General features: G+C 37.4%; 1 protein-coding gene across 2 annotated transcripts in view; it reads left to right on the top strand.

Annotated features, from left to right (window-relative positions):
* Window positions 1-2,457: 2,457 nt before the first annotated feature.
* The window catches only part of GABRA2 (gamma-aminobutyric acid type A receptor subunit alpha2), a gene marked incomplete at both ends in the record, with an annotated part of 129,625 nt that continues 113,152 nt past the window's right edge, over window positions 2,458-18,930 (top strand). Inside the window, 2 exons of one of the 2 annotated variants that reach the window (XM_080697583.1) lie at window positions 2,458-2,549; window positions 4,999-5,114. In XM_080697583.1, coding sequence (XP_080553709.1) covers window positions 2,458-2,549; window positions 4,999-5,114 — 208 coding nt within the window. The remainder of the gene's footprint in view (window positions 2,550-4,998; window positions 5,115-18,930) is intronic. The other variant, XM_080697582.1, reaches the window with a different exon arrangement.

Raw genomic sequence — 18,930 nt, forward strand, 5'->3', positions numbered from 1 at the left:
TGGCACACATTGACTCTCCATGTAAAACGACAGAAACATATCAGCATATTTTTCTCTCTTTTCCTTTTAAAAGTATCTGACATTTGTAACTTCTGGAAGAGATAAACACCAGCTCTGCTGTGCCTTTGAATGTGCACAACATTCTGTGGTATGTGCAGTACAAAAACGAAAACCTCTCTCGTGTTCAAGTTGCACGTTTGGATTTTATTGCCTCAGATAAAATAAAAGATCAGATGGGTCAAAATGCACAATGTTAAGTGTACTATGCGAATCGAATTTACAAGTCTTTTGCCTGAAAAAAAAAAAAAAGCCCTAAAAGGGGAAAATTTCAAAACTCAGCCTTTCCACCTCCTGGGGAATGAACTGCGGAGCTAGTAGAAGCACAGCAGGTCTCTTTTTGCTGGGGGTAATGCAAACTTTTTAGAGCTGTTGATTGAGTTTGATCACTTGCTCAGGAGAAAGCCTGGGAACTCCAGAGGCTGAAGAAAATGATTGCTGAAGGTGAACGGGCGGTTTCCCCAGGTGTGCAATCCGCAAATGGATTTGGCTGGCCAGCTCCGGGGAAGTCCACAGCCCTGGGAGTTCTGAGGAGAAATGGGTCCCTATGGCAGGCGTGTGGAGGAATGAATACAGTGTATCAAGAGGGCTCAGAAAAATCAAAGAAACTTCCAGCTCCCTGGTTCCACGCAACATGCGCTGGACTTGCTCCTGCGTGGATGCGCTGATGACTAAGTAGCGGCACGATCAGTGCCCTCGCCCTCCAGCAGGGACGGTACCTCGTTACCTCTCAGCCTTGTCGCTCCACAACCTAGGGATGCTGGGGGACCAGAGGCGGGCGCAGCCCTGGGGATCTAGGCCCTCGCAGGCACACTGAATCCCCGACTTCCACGACACACACCGGCAGCCCCCGGGGGCCTCGGGCCTCCCGGGAGCATCACCCGCGGCGTGGGCTCCGCTCCTCCCGCGCTCGGCGTGGGCACCGCCAGCCGCGCTCCGGGCGCTCTGGGTCCCCACGCCGCTGCAGGTGCGGGAGGGCGGCGGTCTGCTACCCGGGGTTAGGGTGGGGGCTGGGGGTCCCCGCGTTCCGGGGAACCTCGTTAGCCTTCCTCTTCAGCCTGGCTCCTCCTCCAGGCGCGGGGCTCGTGCCCGCCACCGCCTGCGCGCAACGCGCAACAACGCGCCTCCGCCCGCGCCCCCTCCCAGCTCCTGCCACCGCCTCCCCCTCCTCCTCTTCCTCCTCTTCCTCCTCCTCCGCCCATCACCGCCACTACGATCGCCTCCGCCGCGGTACTCGAGCTGCCGCCGCCGCTCCGCGCTCGCTCTCCCTCGGCTTCCACCAGTCCGTCGCTCCGGCTCCTTCGGTAGCTGCTGCTGCAGTCTCTCTCTCTCTCTCTCTCTCTCTCTCTCTCTCTCTCTCTCTCTCTCTCTCTCTCTCTCTCTCTCTCTCTCTCTCTCTCTCTCTCTCTCTCAAGTTTCCTATCTGCTCAAGATCTGGGAGGAAAACAGCGAATTCTTCTAGCTCCTTCAAGGTAGGGTCGCACACACGTTGGTCCCCATGGGGTCCCTTTCCCATGCGCGTCTCATCTCCCACCACCCCAATCCCGGGTGCTCCCTGGGAACCGAGGAGGCTCAGGTTCCCCTCTCCCTTCCAACCTTTGAATGCTATTAATTTCAGCACGCATCGTCAGAAGCGCATTTGTAACTACAGGACGATCCCAGCGCCAGCCGGGCAGGCAGCACGTTCGCCCCGGTCTTTTATAGTCTCAACTTTGCACGCTGCGATCGCCGCCGCCTGCCTGGCTGGGCTTTGATCCCACAGCTCCCGCTCCCTCGCTTATTGTGGTTGTTGGCTTCTGAGCAGCTGTCAAAAGCGTCGTTTCGCAGCACTTGATCTGCACCCGGCTGCCTTCTAGATAGTCTTGGGGAACCGTGGATGGGCAAGGGAGAGAGATTTTGATTTGATATATATATTTTTTATGTTGGAGGAAGTGAAGACGCGAGGACCGCGATTCATTGTAATGGAAAGAATATAATTGGAAAGTGGTTGGGTTGCCTCTTGCCTGCCTTTCCCGGTGTAGTTGCTGCGGGGGTGGTCTTGGTGAAGGGAGTTGTGCCATGAAGTACCCATTTCTCCTCCTCTTTTTCAAGCTCCCCTCCAGAACCTATTCCCTTCTCCAGCTCTGTCAGTTTAGATTCCCTGGTGTTATTACTTCATAGGTGCACATTGTTTGCTGATGGTGGGGTTGGGGGAAGTTGCTGGCAGAGCAAAGTCTCATTACTTGGTCATCTTGCCATAGGTATATATCCTCCCCCAATCGCCTCATCCCATGCCCTCCAGTCAGTCTACAGGAGTAATCTTCATCTCTTTAACTCCAATTCCCCATTGAAATGACATTCTTTTGCGTTACTTGGATGGTGGGTCTGAACGTAATTTTAAGTGTATTTTGCTTTTCTTTCATGGCTTTGCAAAGAGGGGTGATGAAGGCGAAATTGAACATTTCCACCATGCAGTCGTTGCTTCTTGTTTTCTTGGTGTGGGATCCAGCCAGGTGAGATATTTATTGTGTCCGACTGTTTTAATTCAGTGTAAAGGTGTGCTTTTTCTTTGGAATGCCATCAATGTACCTGTATATTGTGAGAATCAGGGTGCCTTGAGGAAATATTTCTCTCTCTCTTACACACACACACACACACACACACACACACACACACACAAAGGATTGCACTAGAAAAGTGAACTAGGAAGTGGCAGAAACCACTAAAAGTTTGCTGCTTCTTGTTTTTTAGCAAAGAAATGGAAAAGTGTATAGAAACATTTATATACAAAAATTTCTGAATAATATCCTTTTGATGGCATATTCTCACAAGGAATGGAAGTGGTTAAGTCATATGCATTTATGATAATCCTGAAATTCAGTAAGAAAGTTTTTCATCAAAAAACATTTCTGTCTAATCAGCTAAATGATTTGAGTGGTAACTTAATCTTTTGTTGTTGTTTGTTTCTTTCTTTAAATGGTCTTGGCTTTTAATCAACATAGAAAACCCAAATGATGTGTGAGTCTTAAACCTCTAGGTGGAGGTAGTATACAACTTCATAGTCACAAACAATAAAACAAAAGCTTGATTTGTTTATCAACTTTTCACACAATTAATTTAGAGATCTTTTATTACTCAGATGATTATTGTCAAAAGAGGTGCTTATTTTAAATGTGTAAATAATTTTATTTTGCTTACTCTATTAAACAAAATTTATTTTTGTTGCTTTCAATACTTCATCTTGGTTGTAGTCTTTCTGATTTTTGTCACACATGGTATCTTTTATTTAATGCTTTTAGATTATATTTTTAAAACATCATAAAAATCAAAGTACTATTTTTATTACACTTGTAACCATAACCTGTAAAACTAAACCAATGTAATTTAATTCCCTTTAATTTTTATATTTCTGCCAAGTAATGGTCAAGAGTGAAAATATTTTCTGAAATTGAGAAAATTCTGCTTATAAAGACTTTATTTAATTGGAAGAGATCTGCTTACTTAACATTTAAATATGAATTTTAGAAAGCAAATGTGAAATGTGATTAAAAACTTTTGAGTAAAAATCTTTACGTGGAACTTTATGTTTTGCTTAGTGACTGGTTTTAAAATTAAGTAGGCAATGTAGAAATTTTTGAGAGTATTGACTGATTTACTTACAGGTTTTGAAAATTTTTATCATGATAGTAATATCTTATTATTTATTCTGCTCTTAAAGTAATACTTGTTTAAAGTTAGTTATCAAATTTTTGATTTGAGTATTTTAACTACTTGGTTTGTATTTATTTAAATGCAAATAGACTCTTTCAATGTTATTTTACACAACAAACTTTGAAGAATATAATTGGATTTCATCATTGATTTTAAAGATACAAACAATATATAATCAAATAATAATAATAATTAAAATCCTCATTGCCCTAATTGAATTTCTTTCTGCTAATTTTTTGTTCTATATTTGACCAGTAATGCTCATGCCAGTATTTTATTCTATTATATAAATGATTCAGTAATTTAAATCTCTGAATCATTCTGAAAAAAAAAATGGCAGTGAAAAGGGACATTCTGTTTTATACATGAAGTTGCTTCTGCACCAAATTGCTGGATGTCACAAAATCAGGTCTCTGGCTTTATGAGGGAGACATAATGGAGAAAATCACCATCTATAAACCTTTTCTGATGATATTTTAAGATAATCTGTTCTTCCTACAAATTTATCACACAAAGAAAAAGAAAAATTTGGCATTTTAATCTTTGTATGGCCTCTTATGCTTCTTCTGAGACCAGTCAGGAGGGACTGGCCCTCCAGGTCTCTCTGCAGCTGTGTGTGTCTCTGATGCTCTTGGAGCCCACCTCCACCTTCTGGCTGCGGTTGAGCCTGGCACACAGCCCGTGGAGTTTCCCTGGTGTCTATATTGCACTTGGCCATTGGGTGGAGGTATACCCAAACTAAGGAAACAATCTTGTTTTAAAAGTGCAAAAAACATAAAAAGAAAAAGAAAGATGTTTTTGAGGAAAAGAATGTTTTGTACCTCCAAGTGGGCAAATTGCTTTTCAATTAACATCCCAAAACTTCAAGAATCATTTCAAGAGTTCTTTTGATTACTGAGCCTTTATAATTATGAAATAGCATTACTAATAATGTGAGCAGATGATGATCTATAATCACATTATATTCTAGGGACTAGATTTTGGAAGAAGAGATTAGTCCATGTAAAAGGCTAAGTGCTAAAAATCTTAAATAGTTTTACCATCACACTTCTGACAATCTATTACTTAATTTATCTTTTTCAACAGTGTATTTCACTTCCCCACAGACATACTGATATTTACAGAAATAAAAAAAAATGAGTGGCAATAATAGCTTCAGGATCCCTAAATTCAAATTAAGGAAGAAGAGCATGTCAGAACTTGCAAAACACACATATGTGTATATATCAGCTTGTAAAATTATCTGTTTAGGTTGGTGCTGGCTAACATCCAAGAAGACGAGGCTAAAAATAACATTACCATCTTTACAAGAATTCTAGACAGACTTCTGGATGGTTACGATAATCGGCTTAGACCAGGACTGGGAGGTAAAAATATTTCCTTTTTTAAAACTCTCACAAAATCATGCCTTTAAAAGTTAAGGTTAATATTCATAGTTTAATATATTTTATATGTAAATACATTGCTGTGTGTTAAAAATAAGAAACAAAAATAAATGGGTTATTTTAAACAAATACACTTTTTAGGATTATATAATGATTTATTTACAATGCAAATGATAAAATATAGCAAGGGTTTTTTTTACTTTCTGGAAACTTCCAGAATCATTTTAGATAAACGTTGGCTATAAGCGATTGGGTTTTAGCACACTTTGATTTCACACTTAAACATTAATTTTTTTGTGTGTGGTGCTGAGGATTGAACGCAGCAGCATTCTGCCTTCAAGCTATACCACCCCCCCCAGTTCAATTTTATTTCTTATTTGGAAACAGGGTCTCATTAGGCTGATGAGAGTCTCACTACTTGCTGAAGCTGTCCTTGAACCTGTGATTCTCTTGTTTCAGCCTCCCAAGTACTGGGATTATAGAAGTGTACCACTATGACTGAAAAATGTTACTGTTTAGCTCAAAAATATATTCATGAAGGTAAAGAAAATTAAGTTTGGCTAATATGTTAAATTTTAATTTTCCTTCAGTATTGCTAAAATAGTTTGGTAAAAGTAGGATAGGAGTGTAATTCCTGAAAGGATTCTGAATCCAAATATGGTTACTCATCAATTCTACCACAACTATTCATACACGCACGCACACACACACACACACACACACACACACACACACAACTAAACATCTTAACTATGAAACCTATATGTGACATACATTCATATGCACATGTAATTATTAAAATGTTTAGCTTAACAATTAAGAATTAGGACAAAATTTTTGAACACTTGATACAAATCAAAGATTTGCGTAGTTATTTCCAGGTTTGACAACTTCATAATATTAAGGTGCTTAAAATATTTGCATTTACTGAGTATTTTAATATGTAAATATAACTTTGAAAACTATAGGTGGTTGTTAGTTTTACATATAAATTTGGAATTTGCATATTTGGGATTACACAGGGATAAGAAAAAATCAGAAGAGACTCAATTTGTTAAATTACATGCTGCCTTTTTAATTATTTTTGGAATGAAGTTTGAACCAAGGACATTCTACTTCTGAGCTACACCCTCAGCTGTATTTGAAATGGAGTCTTGCTAGGTTTCTAAGAGTCTCACTAAGTTTCTGAGGCTGACTTCAAACCTGTGATCCTCTTATCTTAGCCTCTCAAGTACTGGAATTACAGGTATGCACTATCATGCTTGGCTATAATGCCATTTAATTGCTATTAGTTTTTTACTTGAATCGCTGAGTGGTCCCACACAGTTTAGAAGGGGAGTACTGGAAATGAATAAACTTCACAAATATGACATATTGTATCATTATGGGAAAATTCAATTAGTTGATATACGGTTAGTTTCTAAAAGAAAAGAACAGAAAATAATGCTATCCCTTTATTAATTAATAATGAGTATGAATATACTGAGTCACTGTTCACATTAGCAAATATGGCATTGCCTAAGTCATATAAAAGAAGTAAGCCTATCTCAATCTAGCATATTGCATGATTGTGGCTTAAGATGTATATTGTACTAAGGCAGATCTTTGTTCTAAGGGATAGATCTTAGTGTTTTTAAAGAAATAATGGCCGGGCATGGTGGCACAAGCTTGTAATCCCAGCATTTGGGAGGCTGAGACCTGAGGATCGCAGTTCACGGACAGCCTCAGTTACTTAGTGAGGCCCTCCGCAACTCAGTGAGACCCTGTTTCAAAATAAAATAAAAAAATAGGGCAGGGGGTGTAGCTCGGAGGTTGAATGCCCCCGGGTTCCATCCCCAGACCTGCAAAATAAATAAACAAATAAATATATAAATAATAAATAAATAAATAATCCTAAAATATTGAAGCTATGCCTTGGACTTTGTCCCTGTATTTTTAGAAGGAATATTTGCCCTCTGATTATATGTTTGGGTATAAGGATTAAATGTTTCAGGATTTGGGTATTTCCAATGATCTCTTCATATTTATTTTATAGTATATCCTGAGTTTTTACATTTCCATTGCTTGCACTCAAATGTAGATCCTAATTACCTTGTTATTGGGTTAATGAAGTATAGTTTTCTTGTCTTATCCAATCATCTGATACTGAACATGTGTTAATATGTCAACATCTGATTCCTCTTCTTGTAGCCTTAACACTACTTTTCATATGCTACTCTCTTCTCTTGATCAAATACCTTTGGTGGTTCCCTACTGCTTGGTCAAATACCTTTGGTGGTGACAGACAGTGGGAAGAATCTAGCCCTTGGAAGAAGAGAGTTCTAAGCTGGAGTTCTGCTCCATCCACACATGCAAATTTGTGCCTTGGTCAGATAATGTCTGTTTTTTTGGTTGCAAAACATCCCTGGTTTCTCTTCATTTCTATTTAAGTTGTTGGGAAGATTGCACACACATAAAAAAATGTGTGCACAAAGCATGTGTTCCACACTAACAGTTCAGTAAATACCAACCCTTTCCCTCTTCTCATTTAACAAGACTTCCCACTATCTCCTTCTCTGGTTTCATTCTCCAGTGTACCTGGTCTCTCATCCATCTTGCACTTCAAACACAGTTATTCATTTTCTGTTTATAATCCATTCCCATCTGCTCCTGTGGGCTTTGGTCATATTATGCTCTCTGGCTGGGAAGTTTTTCTTTTGCCTCTGTACTAATACAAAACTCATCTTGTTTAACATTTTTGGTAATGATATCTTAACTGAATTGAAGCATCCAGAATCAATTTTCCATCTGTTGAATTTCTTTAACAGTTGTTGGCTCTATATCTCATTTGGGACTTACTATGTATTATTTTGGGTTGTTTATCACATTTTCATGTGTCTCTTGCTACCTTAATAAGATTGTAAGCTCATTGAGGCAGAGTGTTGTGTAATAAATCCTCTGTGATTCCAGCAACTAAGTATTGATTTGCATACTATAGCCATAAAATAAATGTTGATTGCTTGATTAACTTTTGCCTGACCAGTTAATCATCTGAAAAATGGGACTTCTCGTATCTTTTTTACCTTTCCGTTGGGGATGTTGAGGTGATATCTTGAATGTCATGCTACAGAAGGCAAGGTACTTTAGTGCGAGAATCTAGCTTTATCCTCCGGAGATTCAAGTGAGATTCTAGCTTGATTCTTAGCAGGAGTGTGACCTTTAAATCTTTGGCCTCTGTGGACACATGTTTGCTATTACTATGTTTTTGATAAATATTAAATGTGATGACCTATGCAATGAATTTGGTACAGTGACTGGAATATCATAGATAGTTAATAAATGACAATCGCTAAAAGGCTCTGAAAAACTTTCTAGGAGTACTGTTGCAGATTTAAATTGGTATGGATACTTTGTATCCAGAATTCTGAGCTTGAATGTACCCATGTCATCTCAAACAGAAAGTTTCCTTTATTATGTCTCAGAAATTAATAATAAAGAAAATGTGTTCAATTCAATTTAATATAACCAAGCAATCATGTCTACTGTTTGATAATCTGGAATGTTGATCTAAATTTTTATTTTCATGAAAGAGTAGTTAGGGGCCGGGGCGTGGTGGCGCACGCTTGTAATCCCCGCGCTTGGGAGGCAGGGACAGGAGGATCGCGCAGGTTCGAAGACAGCTGTGTGCGCTGGCTTAGGAGACCCTGTTTCCAAATAAAAATGTAAAAATAGGTCTGGGAGTGTAGCCCAGAGGTAGAAGGGCTTCCAGGAACCCCAGTACCACCAAAAAAAAAAAAAAAAGAAAAGAATAGTCAGGAAAGAGGAATCAGTTTTTAACTCTAAATCAGGAAAATTGCTCCTTTTCACCTAACTACCATATTCACTCAATAGGTCTTACCCTAAAGAAGTTACTTAGACATTATGACACTTGATATTGCCTTTGGGAAAACAGAAATAATATTTTTGTTCTGAGAAGAGTATATCAGGGTTTAGAAATATGACCAAGGTTATATAACGTACTGAGTTATAAAAGTTGAAGATGTTTAATGATAATAGGTCCTTTAAAACCTTTAAGTCAAATTACATCATGTACCCGCTCACATCACTGCAATGGCGCTTTACTCATTTGGAATAGCATTTATTTGGTGTCTTCCAAGGCTGGGCAATGGCATGTTTTCCCATTCTTTTTGACCTTATCTCTCATACAACTTTCCTGTGTGCTAATACGGCTCAGTCTCACTGGCTTCTTTCTGTCCTTTGAACACACAGGGATCTGTGGGCTTCTCCCTTAGGGGCTCTCTCTTCTCTGAGATAGCTACTATCACATTCTCAGTGATGCCGATCCAGACCACCTTAGTAACCACTACAGTCTGTCCACCCCGACAACCTAATTCCTCTACCCAGCCTCAGTTTTGTTTGTTTCCTAACCACTTACCTCTTAATATATAAGATTATATTTATTTATTATCATGACATCAATTACTTATTTCTTTTTAAAAATTATATATTGGTGCATTGGAGTCATATAACTTAAGGGGTATAAGAGGCACACTTGTACACATCACTCATTTAGCCCTTCCCCAATTCCCACCCCATTCTCTCCTCCTTCTTCCTTCTCATGTTTGGCTTATTGATTGATATATTTATGAATGTGTTTTGTCTTTTTTTGAGAAAAATATAGGCTCTCTCAGGTCAGAGATGTTTTTCTTGTTTAGTCCCTTTTTTCACTGATATATCTGGTATATTCATCTAAAACAGTGCCTGGATCTGGGTGTGGGGGCGCACACTTGTAATCCCTGTGCTTGGGAGGCAGAGACAGGTTGATCATGTAGGTTTTAAGCGAGCCGCACTGGCTTAAGAAACCCTATTTCCACATTTAAAAAAAATATAATATAGGTCTGGGAGTGTAGCCCAGAGGTAGAAGGGTTTCCAGGAACCCCAGTACTACCAAAAAATAAAAAATAAAATAAATAAATAAAACAGGGCCTGGTACTTATTTGGTAAGCATTACTATCTAGTAAATAAGCATTACTATCTAGTAAATTTACTTAAATTAGTTTAATGTAATCTTTTTAGAATGCAACTGGTATAAGAATATCAGAGAATGTCGTTTATCTTCTAGATCAATGTAACATTTCTGATTTAACTGCAACATTGGTCTCTCACTGTTAATATAAGTATATTCAGGCTGAATTTTTGGTGAGTTAGAACAATTATTCTATGTTGGGAGTTTAAGTATTAGCTGTGGTTCTGCTATAAGCAAAATGTGTGACTTGGGGCATTCTAATTTGTCTGGTCTGTAGCATAATTGAGACATAGGTGAAGCAGGAAGGATGGGTTCTACCTATTATAATATCATTTTTACATACTTTTATTGATACATTGTAAGGATATACTATAGTGAGACTCAAGATGATTCAAACATACAGGTAGGTATCACTTGGTGCATTTTCCTCTGTATTCCACCCTGCCGCCCCTTTCTTCCTCTCCATAACACGTGTGTGAGATTGGCAGTGATACCTTCATGTGTGGACATGACTTTACTTAAATTGCTCCCTTCCTCAGTCCTCATTTCCTCCCTCCCCACTTTTCTTCCCAATGTCAGCCCAATATTCTGCTGGTTTATCTCATTTGGCGGAAGCCTCTTTTGTTTACCACATTGTTTGAGTTTCCTTATGAAAAAATGATAACTTTTTATTTTCTGAGACTCACTGATCTCACTTAGCATAATAGTCTCTAGTTTCAGAGATATATCACATGGATTGAGTAAATTAAAATTCTCAAGAAAGCATAATGAGATAAAATAGGTAGGTATTAGTATTGTTAGGAATAGCAGAGGAAAGATTTTCAATGAGATTATTACTTCTTAAGAGGTAGTGAGTATAGCTACTGTAAAGATCAGTGTGGAGTTTTCTCAGAAGACTGGTAACTGATCCACCATATGATCCAGTTAGACCTTTCCTGGGTGTCTTTCCAAAGGAATTGAAGTCAGGATGTTAGAGTGAGATGTGCATAACCACGTTTATGGCAGCACAGTTCAAAGTAGCCAACTTATGGAACTTTCCTAAGTGTCCATCAGCAGATGAATGGATTGCAAACTATGATGTAGGCACACTATGGGATTCTGCTCAGCCATAAAAAAGAACAAAATTAGGCAATTTGAAGAAAAATGATGAAAATAGAGAATATTAGGCTAACTGAAATCAACCAGTCTTAGAAAGTGAATAGTTATGTATTTTCTCTCACATGTGGTAGCTAGAGAGAAATTGGGTAAATAGAGAACTTCGATAAAGGAGTAGAAACTACAGTGGAGCAATGGAGAAAGTTCAGGGGAAAGAAGAGGAGTAAAGGATCCACAATAAAGGTAACAGTTTAAATAATACTAGGTATATATATGAAACTATCAGTACTAATCTGAATTATATGTTCAGGGAAGGGGAGGGAGTATAGTGAGATTCAGAAAGAAACACACCAAGTGTTGTGTGCGTGTGTATTCCTATCACACTATACCTCATTAGCATGTGTAATTGCATATACTGATGAAAGTCTATTTTTTTTAAAAGAGGGAGTATTTGAAAATACACCAAGAAAAATATGGGTACGACTTACACATTTGGTAGATCTAATTCTTTGTGAAGTTGGAAGTCTACGGTAGGATTACCTCAGAATCTTATTTACCAAATTCAGATTGGCTAAATTCAGAAGTAATAACTGAATCAAGTTTTCCTTTAGTCTTTATGTTAGTCATTGGAGCAAAAACACAGAGGATTTTAACTGAATAAAAACTTTAGTAGCAAAAGAGACTTCAGATAAAGGAATAGAGACTCCAATGGAGTCTAATTTATTTATTTTTGGATCAATTTTCTGGGGTCATTGTAAAAATGAATGTGTAGGCAAGCCTCATATATTTATGACAGCTTACATTCACAATGTTCAACCGTGATAACAATTAGAAATGACAAGGCTTGGTATTTAAATTATAGATTAATTCTGGAAAATCTAGATTGAGTACCATGCTTAACTACATTTTGAAATGTTGTTTTTAGGAGGTTATCTAGTAATAATTCCCACCAACATGTTCTTATTTTATACCCTGAAATATTGAGGCTTTGTGCCTAAAGCCAAGAAAAAGACAAGGTCAAATCACAGACTTAGATTTTGAGGGTCAGCTTTTAACTAAGCTTTTGGATATCTATTCTCAGGCTTTGAAGAGATGTATGATATCATGTTTCTATGAATTTTATTAATTTCAAATTCATAAGAATAAGATATATATATGGTTGATCTGATTTCTCCCAGAACTTAAGGAGTCTGACCTCCAAAGAACATTGTATTACTTTATAAAGTAATAGCTAAGATTAATGTCTGCTTTTAATTTTGAATTATGTTGCCATAATATATTAACTGCATAACATTTATTATGTTACTTAATCCCTCTTTGTTTGGTTTCTTTATTTATATAATAGAAGTTAAAGTATGTGATTTACTGGCTTGTTAGGAGTTTATTTTATTTTTATAACTAAATCTTTTGTAGATTATCTGGGAAGCCATAGAAACTTAATATGTGTAGCTATTATTACAGCTGTTGATACTATTGTTACTTCTATTACAAATGCAATGAAGACAGAGACCAGTATTACACTAAATTTGCAAGACTTGAGATTTCTAAAAAAAAAAAACTGATAAATTATTTGGAGCACATAATGCAATTTTAAAGAAAGGAAACTTTTGTGTTTATTATTCATGCAGACATGTTTTGTAGATACACTTTTTTATTTGTACAGAATTTCTGAGAGCAAAACCAATATTAAATATGACATATTGACTGACCTTTGTAATTATTATTCTAACATGACAACATGGAATCATCTATTAATGAAAAGGAGTTTGCCTATAAAAGAAAAGTTATATTTATATAATAAAAATAAGTAACATTGATGATAATTTAAGGCACATAAAATTGAAATCATGTCCATCAATTTCATTTTTTTTAAAACCAGGCAGTTACAACTATGGGGAGTAACATCACACTTGTCTTTAAGCTGAGGGGAGGTGGATGTCTTCAAGAAGAGAGAGAACACACAGATTCGTTTGATTTCTCGGTTTATAGACTTGAAAAGGCAAAGGAAAGATAGAGAAAAGATGGGCTGCATGATGTGTAGAAAGAGCTTAAACTGAGCTGTGAAGGAGTTGTAGTCTCAGATGAGAGTGAGGTAAACTCCAGATGTTGAGGTCTCTGCATCTTTGAAACACTGTGACATCTGGTGATCCCCTCCACATCCAGGCAGCTGCACCAAGGGCTGATGCTCCTGCAGAGGCAAAAAGCAGCTGAGAGTCTACTCTCCTTTTCTATCTGACTCTGACCCTGGGGGTCTCCTAGAGTTTGCAGCAGGATAACCCTCAGAATAAGGTTAGATATAAAAAAAAAAAAAAACATTCGGAGCCTTTTCCATGCTGTGCACCAGATATACCCACTTGGCTCACCCAGATACAAACGGAGGGGGGATTTCATAACAGTGAGTAAATAGTTTTTGATAAAAGTGTTCATGATGGATATCAAGCCATTTGTCATCTCGTATTTATTTTAAATTACCTTGTGGGATGTATGACACATAGAAAGCAGAAACTACTAGCTGCCGGAAGTGGGATGTCACTGAGGAGATTACAGACCCTGGCATGGCTTTTGCAGTCAACGCTTTCAATATCATCCCTGTCCTCCTCCTTCTTTCAATCTGGCATGCAAATAGTATATTGATATATTTCATCTGAGTGCATGCTAGGTTAAGCAGTAAATGTAGTAATGTGATGCACATCTCTTTGGATTCTTTGATTACTTTGGTGCAGAGCTAGCAAGCACCTTAGCATTTTGAACATCCTCACTAACACTGTGTTGGTTGCCTCCTCTCTGCTGCAGGATGGTACTCAAGACCATCCTGGTATAGAGGTGGCTAGAGTTCTAACTAGACACAGTTTGCAATGACTTTAGAGTGTAGACAGAATAAATACATGACAGCACTGGAATGAATTGGATTAGATAGTGGCACTTTCTCCCCAGACAGTGACTCTCAGGAAAAATTGAAGGTGCTATCAGTGAAGTGCATGACTCAGAAAATACCACCTGTGTTTTAATGAGCCAGCACTTATGCAGTGCTTTCACTCTAAAAAGTTTCTGGTTAATAATCATCCTTCTGCCAACTATCACTGTTAGAAAGGTGTTTCCTTCAGTCATAATTTTGAGGAATTGTTATTTTGACTCTTTCAGGAACAAGCACACTTCACACCCGTTTAGGTTGTTTGTTCTTCATCATTGAAGCTCAGGTTCAGTAAAAGTTTTTCTCTCTCCACCCCTTTAATACACAGTTGGTAGAGTGAAACATAGGCATGACGGATCCATTTGTTTTAGTGTTATTTTTTATTGCTACAGCTCAATCATATTGTAGAAATCTATATTGGCAGTGGAAAATGCCAGATGAACAGCTTGGCCAGCCAGCAATTCATTACAGTTCAATGTGTTAACATCAAGAGAGTCAAATGAAATTATTCTAGTACTTTATGTGTGTGTCCCGAAGGCATACGATACACCAGACATATAAAGATGTAGGATAAAATGATGGAGGAGCTGCAGTGTTGATTTTCCAAGGGAAGAAGGATGGTGGCTCTTAGAGGAAAGAGAGGATATGTGTTTTATCATTATCAAAATAGCTCAAAACATGAACATACATGTTTCATGAAAAGAACATGCTATAGAAGTCTAGGGAAATAAGCAATCACTTCTACTTGTACCATGTAACTGGATTTAGACAAATTTCATAGTCATAGGTACTGTTCAGCCATTCAAATATTTCTTACTAAGGGCTGAGGACTTGCTGGTTACTACTTTAAATACTGGAAATATTATGATGAAAAAGACTCAAGTCTTTGTATGAATTCATATCATACCGTATTTTGTCTCTTTTTGCCTTTCACATGTCTTAGATATTGATTTCTTCTTTCTCTTCCCAATTATCAATGCTATATAATTACTGTGAATTTTCTTCACTGAACTGAGAGCTTTCTGTCAGAAAAGGAAGAATGATTTTTGGCATATTTACTGTCAGACTTAGAATTATGGGTTCATGTAAGAATATATGAACCAGGGTGCATGCTTTTCTGTGTCTGCGCTAGATGTTGAGGACATTCATGTTAAGAGCAGCTTGGTACCTAGAGGAACTAAGACAAGTGTTAATTCCTGTTGAGACTTCTGTGTACTCCTGTTATCTCCTTAAGGAAATAATTATTTTCTGCTCTATCTTAATTCATTTTGAGTTATGGGTATATAAAAACATATAATTCACTGTAAAATAAACATCAATTTATTAAAAATAATATAATGAGTATTATTAAAAATTTTTTAATGCTATGGCACAACACAATTCTGAAAACTTGTTTTGTGCTTGAACTGTTTCCTTTCTTGAAGTACAGATCTTATGCTTTACAAATAGTGTGTAATAGGAATAAAATTAATATTTAGAGGTAAAAATTGTATGTAGAAGCTCATTAAATCAGGGATATTGACTTATAATAAGATATAAATCCTTTCAAACTCTCAGTTGAATTAGTTATTTCAGGTAACTACTATTGGGCAATAGTTTTGATATTCTTGTATGTTTTATTATACTTTTTAATAAATTCAAAAACTAGTATGTAGAAAAATGGGTTCATTTCCATCTTAATCTTAGATATGAGTTAAAATTATATCATTTTTATATTTCTTATTTATTTCAGTACTTCAAACATGGTTTCACATAAATTTTAAAAATAGACTCTCTAAAGGAGCATTTTTAATAAATATCATTATTAATATTCAGGATGGCAGCCATTCTTTAGCAGAATAAGTTCAAAATGTTTTAGTGAATGTGGTGACATTCTTTCTATATATAAACTGTATCTGGTATTCTTACAAGATTAGTTTATTTTAGGGCATTTTAAGTAATAATAGGGTTGTTTTCCTTCTTATATACAGATATGCATGTAATATCTTTAAAGGAGCATGTCAAATTTAAGACGATACTATTTGCAAGCACTTGTGGAGATGATTGCAAAGTGTAATATCTATTACAGATATTTCGGGAATGGGGTAGAATACATAATTGCAATTGAATTTTTTTTGCGGGTCTTGGGATGGAACCTGGGAGCATTTGACCTCCGAGCTATAACCCTGCCCTAGATTTTTATTGTTTAATTTAAACTGGGTCTCACTAAGTTGCAGAGGGTCTCACTGAGTAGTTGAGTCTGTCCGTGAACCACAATCCTCTGGTCTCAGCCTCCTGAATGCTGTGATTACAAGCATGCGTCACCATGCCCGGCTACAATTGAATTTTATCTATGAGTAGAAGAGTAGAGTTACATCACAAGGTTAAGAAAGTTTTATAAATGTCTCCTAATAGTATTTTCAAACCCATTATTTGGCTTAATTTTGTAGTTGTGTTTAAGTATTCCAGTAAATATTGGGGAAGCATATGGCTTCCATTACAAAGATAAAAGAACCAGGTGCTTTTAGAATATTGTGTGTTAAAAGCTTGCCAGGACAGACGAAAACTCTCAACTTGAATTGTAAGAGTGGTTTTCAGAAGGATGTCCTGGGAGACATTTAGAAAGAATAAAAATATTTCCTGTTTATTCTTAATTACTCCTGAGAAGATTTTTAGACTTTGAAGCAAAAGATGTTGAGTTTCTATTCAATTTTGGGGGGTTGGAGGGTACAAATTGGTTAATTATATGATTTTTTAAAAGAGTTGTTACAACAGAATTAAGCAAGTCAGGCATAGTCAGGGAACTGTTGTAAATGAAACAAATCCACTGTTTACCATGATGGTATAAAGAAGCTCTTCAAACTCTCAAGAAATGAAATAGTGGGCCAAAATGCCAGCAAGGTTTATAAGGAAGATTAAAATTTGCATACCAAGAGAGGAAGCCATAATTAAAAGAAAATGGAATTGCAAGGCTGGTGTTTAGGCTGAGTAGAGGAAAATATGAAAGGATAGATTTAATTAGTTATCTAGGGCATGTAAGGGTAATCGTCGAAGCAACAAATGTGAAACTGATGGTTGTCCTTAGGGGAACAACAAAAGAATTGCCCAGTCCCCAGTAACACACACGTGCGCGCGCGCACACACACACACACACACACACACACACACACACATTTTCCAATAGATACCAGAGTAAGGGAAACCTTTAGGGTTTAAAACTAACTGGCGTGGGCTTAGGTGGTGATAATGTTATGAAAAAAAGGGAAGTGTAGAATTATTTTTGAGGAAATAATCCTTGAAGCTTTATTAAGATAGTAGTAAAGTCCTTTTTTACTAAAAATTAAAATGGAGTATCCTTTTATCATTTTGAGTAGCTTTTGTTTCAGTAGCAGTTACAGAATTTCAGGATCAAAGATAATAAAAAATCTGCATACACAATAATATAGCTAATAATGCTTGTATTAAAGTATATGACCATTTCAAATAGATTTAATATCAAAATTTGGTGATATTTTTAACTGCAAACTTTTCCGGTAAACAGGGAACCTTTGGTTTGTTCATGCATCATAATGAACAGTGTCTGGATTCTTGAAAGAAGAGGATGGGGTAAATGTAATAATAACGAGAATACTGCTGTAGTAGAATTCTTTTTCACTTTCATGCCTTCCAGTTTTCCAGATAATCTGAAGGGCTCACAGAGGTATTTTTGGCTGCAACTGGGCTGATGGTATGACTCATAGCTTCAGCAGGGGGTCATTTAGGATTTACATTACTATTTGTGAACCACAGGGCTGATGGAGTCCCATGGGATCCCGTTGCTGACTCAGAATGGAGACAGTTGGTCTAGGTGCTTGTTAGACTGATGTTGCTTGCCTTTGTTTTCATTCTTTAGCTGTTATCACACCTAGTTTGGTCTTTGTAGTTTGCAGTGACTGCTTCTAATACCGTGGGCACCTCCTTCTCAAACATCTACCTGCCACCAGTTGCAGGGGCCGGCTGCAATTACAGCCTTTGTTGCCACTGCCTTGAAACAGCTGGGATGCTAAGTGAAATCCAGCATCAGAGAAGGGCGGGTGCATGTTTAAGTGAGGGCATATGAACGTTAGTGGGGTGGAAAGCAGATGTCTCTTCATGGAAAACTTTCCCTTTAGGGAGTTGTTTTGGGGCTTGTCATTTCTGAAACTTTTCTCACCTGCTTAGAGATGGTGGTGTGACACATACATCTGTCTGAAGGTACTGGAAGAGGATATAAAATTCACGAGTGGCCTTTTCCATTGCAAACGGAATGCCAATTAAAAATGAAGGAAACTCTGCTTTATGGCTTTGGAATCAAATGGTCAAATGTATGTGAGAAAAGAACATCATGGTAGCCTCCATCTATTAGCAATGGGTCTTGTTGAAAGTAATAGAAAATTCATCCACAGTGATTTTGTTGGGGGTCGGTTTTTCATATAAGCAAATCCTGTGGTAGGTTACTGTGGCTGAGTTTATAAATGATGAGATAAATAACACAGACTCCTTGTTTTCTCATCTTCTTCTTTAGTACTCACTTCTGAAATTATGCTTGTCACCTCTTGATCCCAAGATTTCTGCTGCAATTCCAGCCATGCTCTACACTATTAGCCTGGGATAAAAGGAAAAGACAGCACCAGATCTACCTGTTCTTTTATATGAAAAAAAAAAAAAAAGTCCTCCCTGTACCTGGAGCTCATTTGCACCTTGATCTCAAAGCTTTTTTCAGCTAGGAAGGCATCTGGGAAAAGATGTGCCATACCTGGGGCTAAGCACATTTCTGCCCTAAATAAAAT

Source organism: Muscardinus avellanarius (genome assembly GCF_963383645.1).
Source record: "Muscardinus avellanarius genome assembly, chromosome: 6".
NCBI classification, from domain to species: Eukaryota; Metazoa; Chordata; class Mammalia; order Rodentia; family Gliridae; genus Muscardinus; species Muscardinus avellanarius.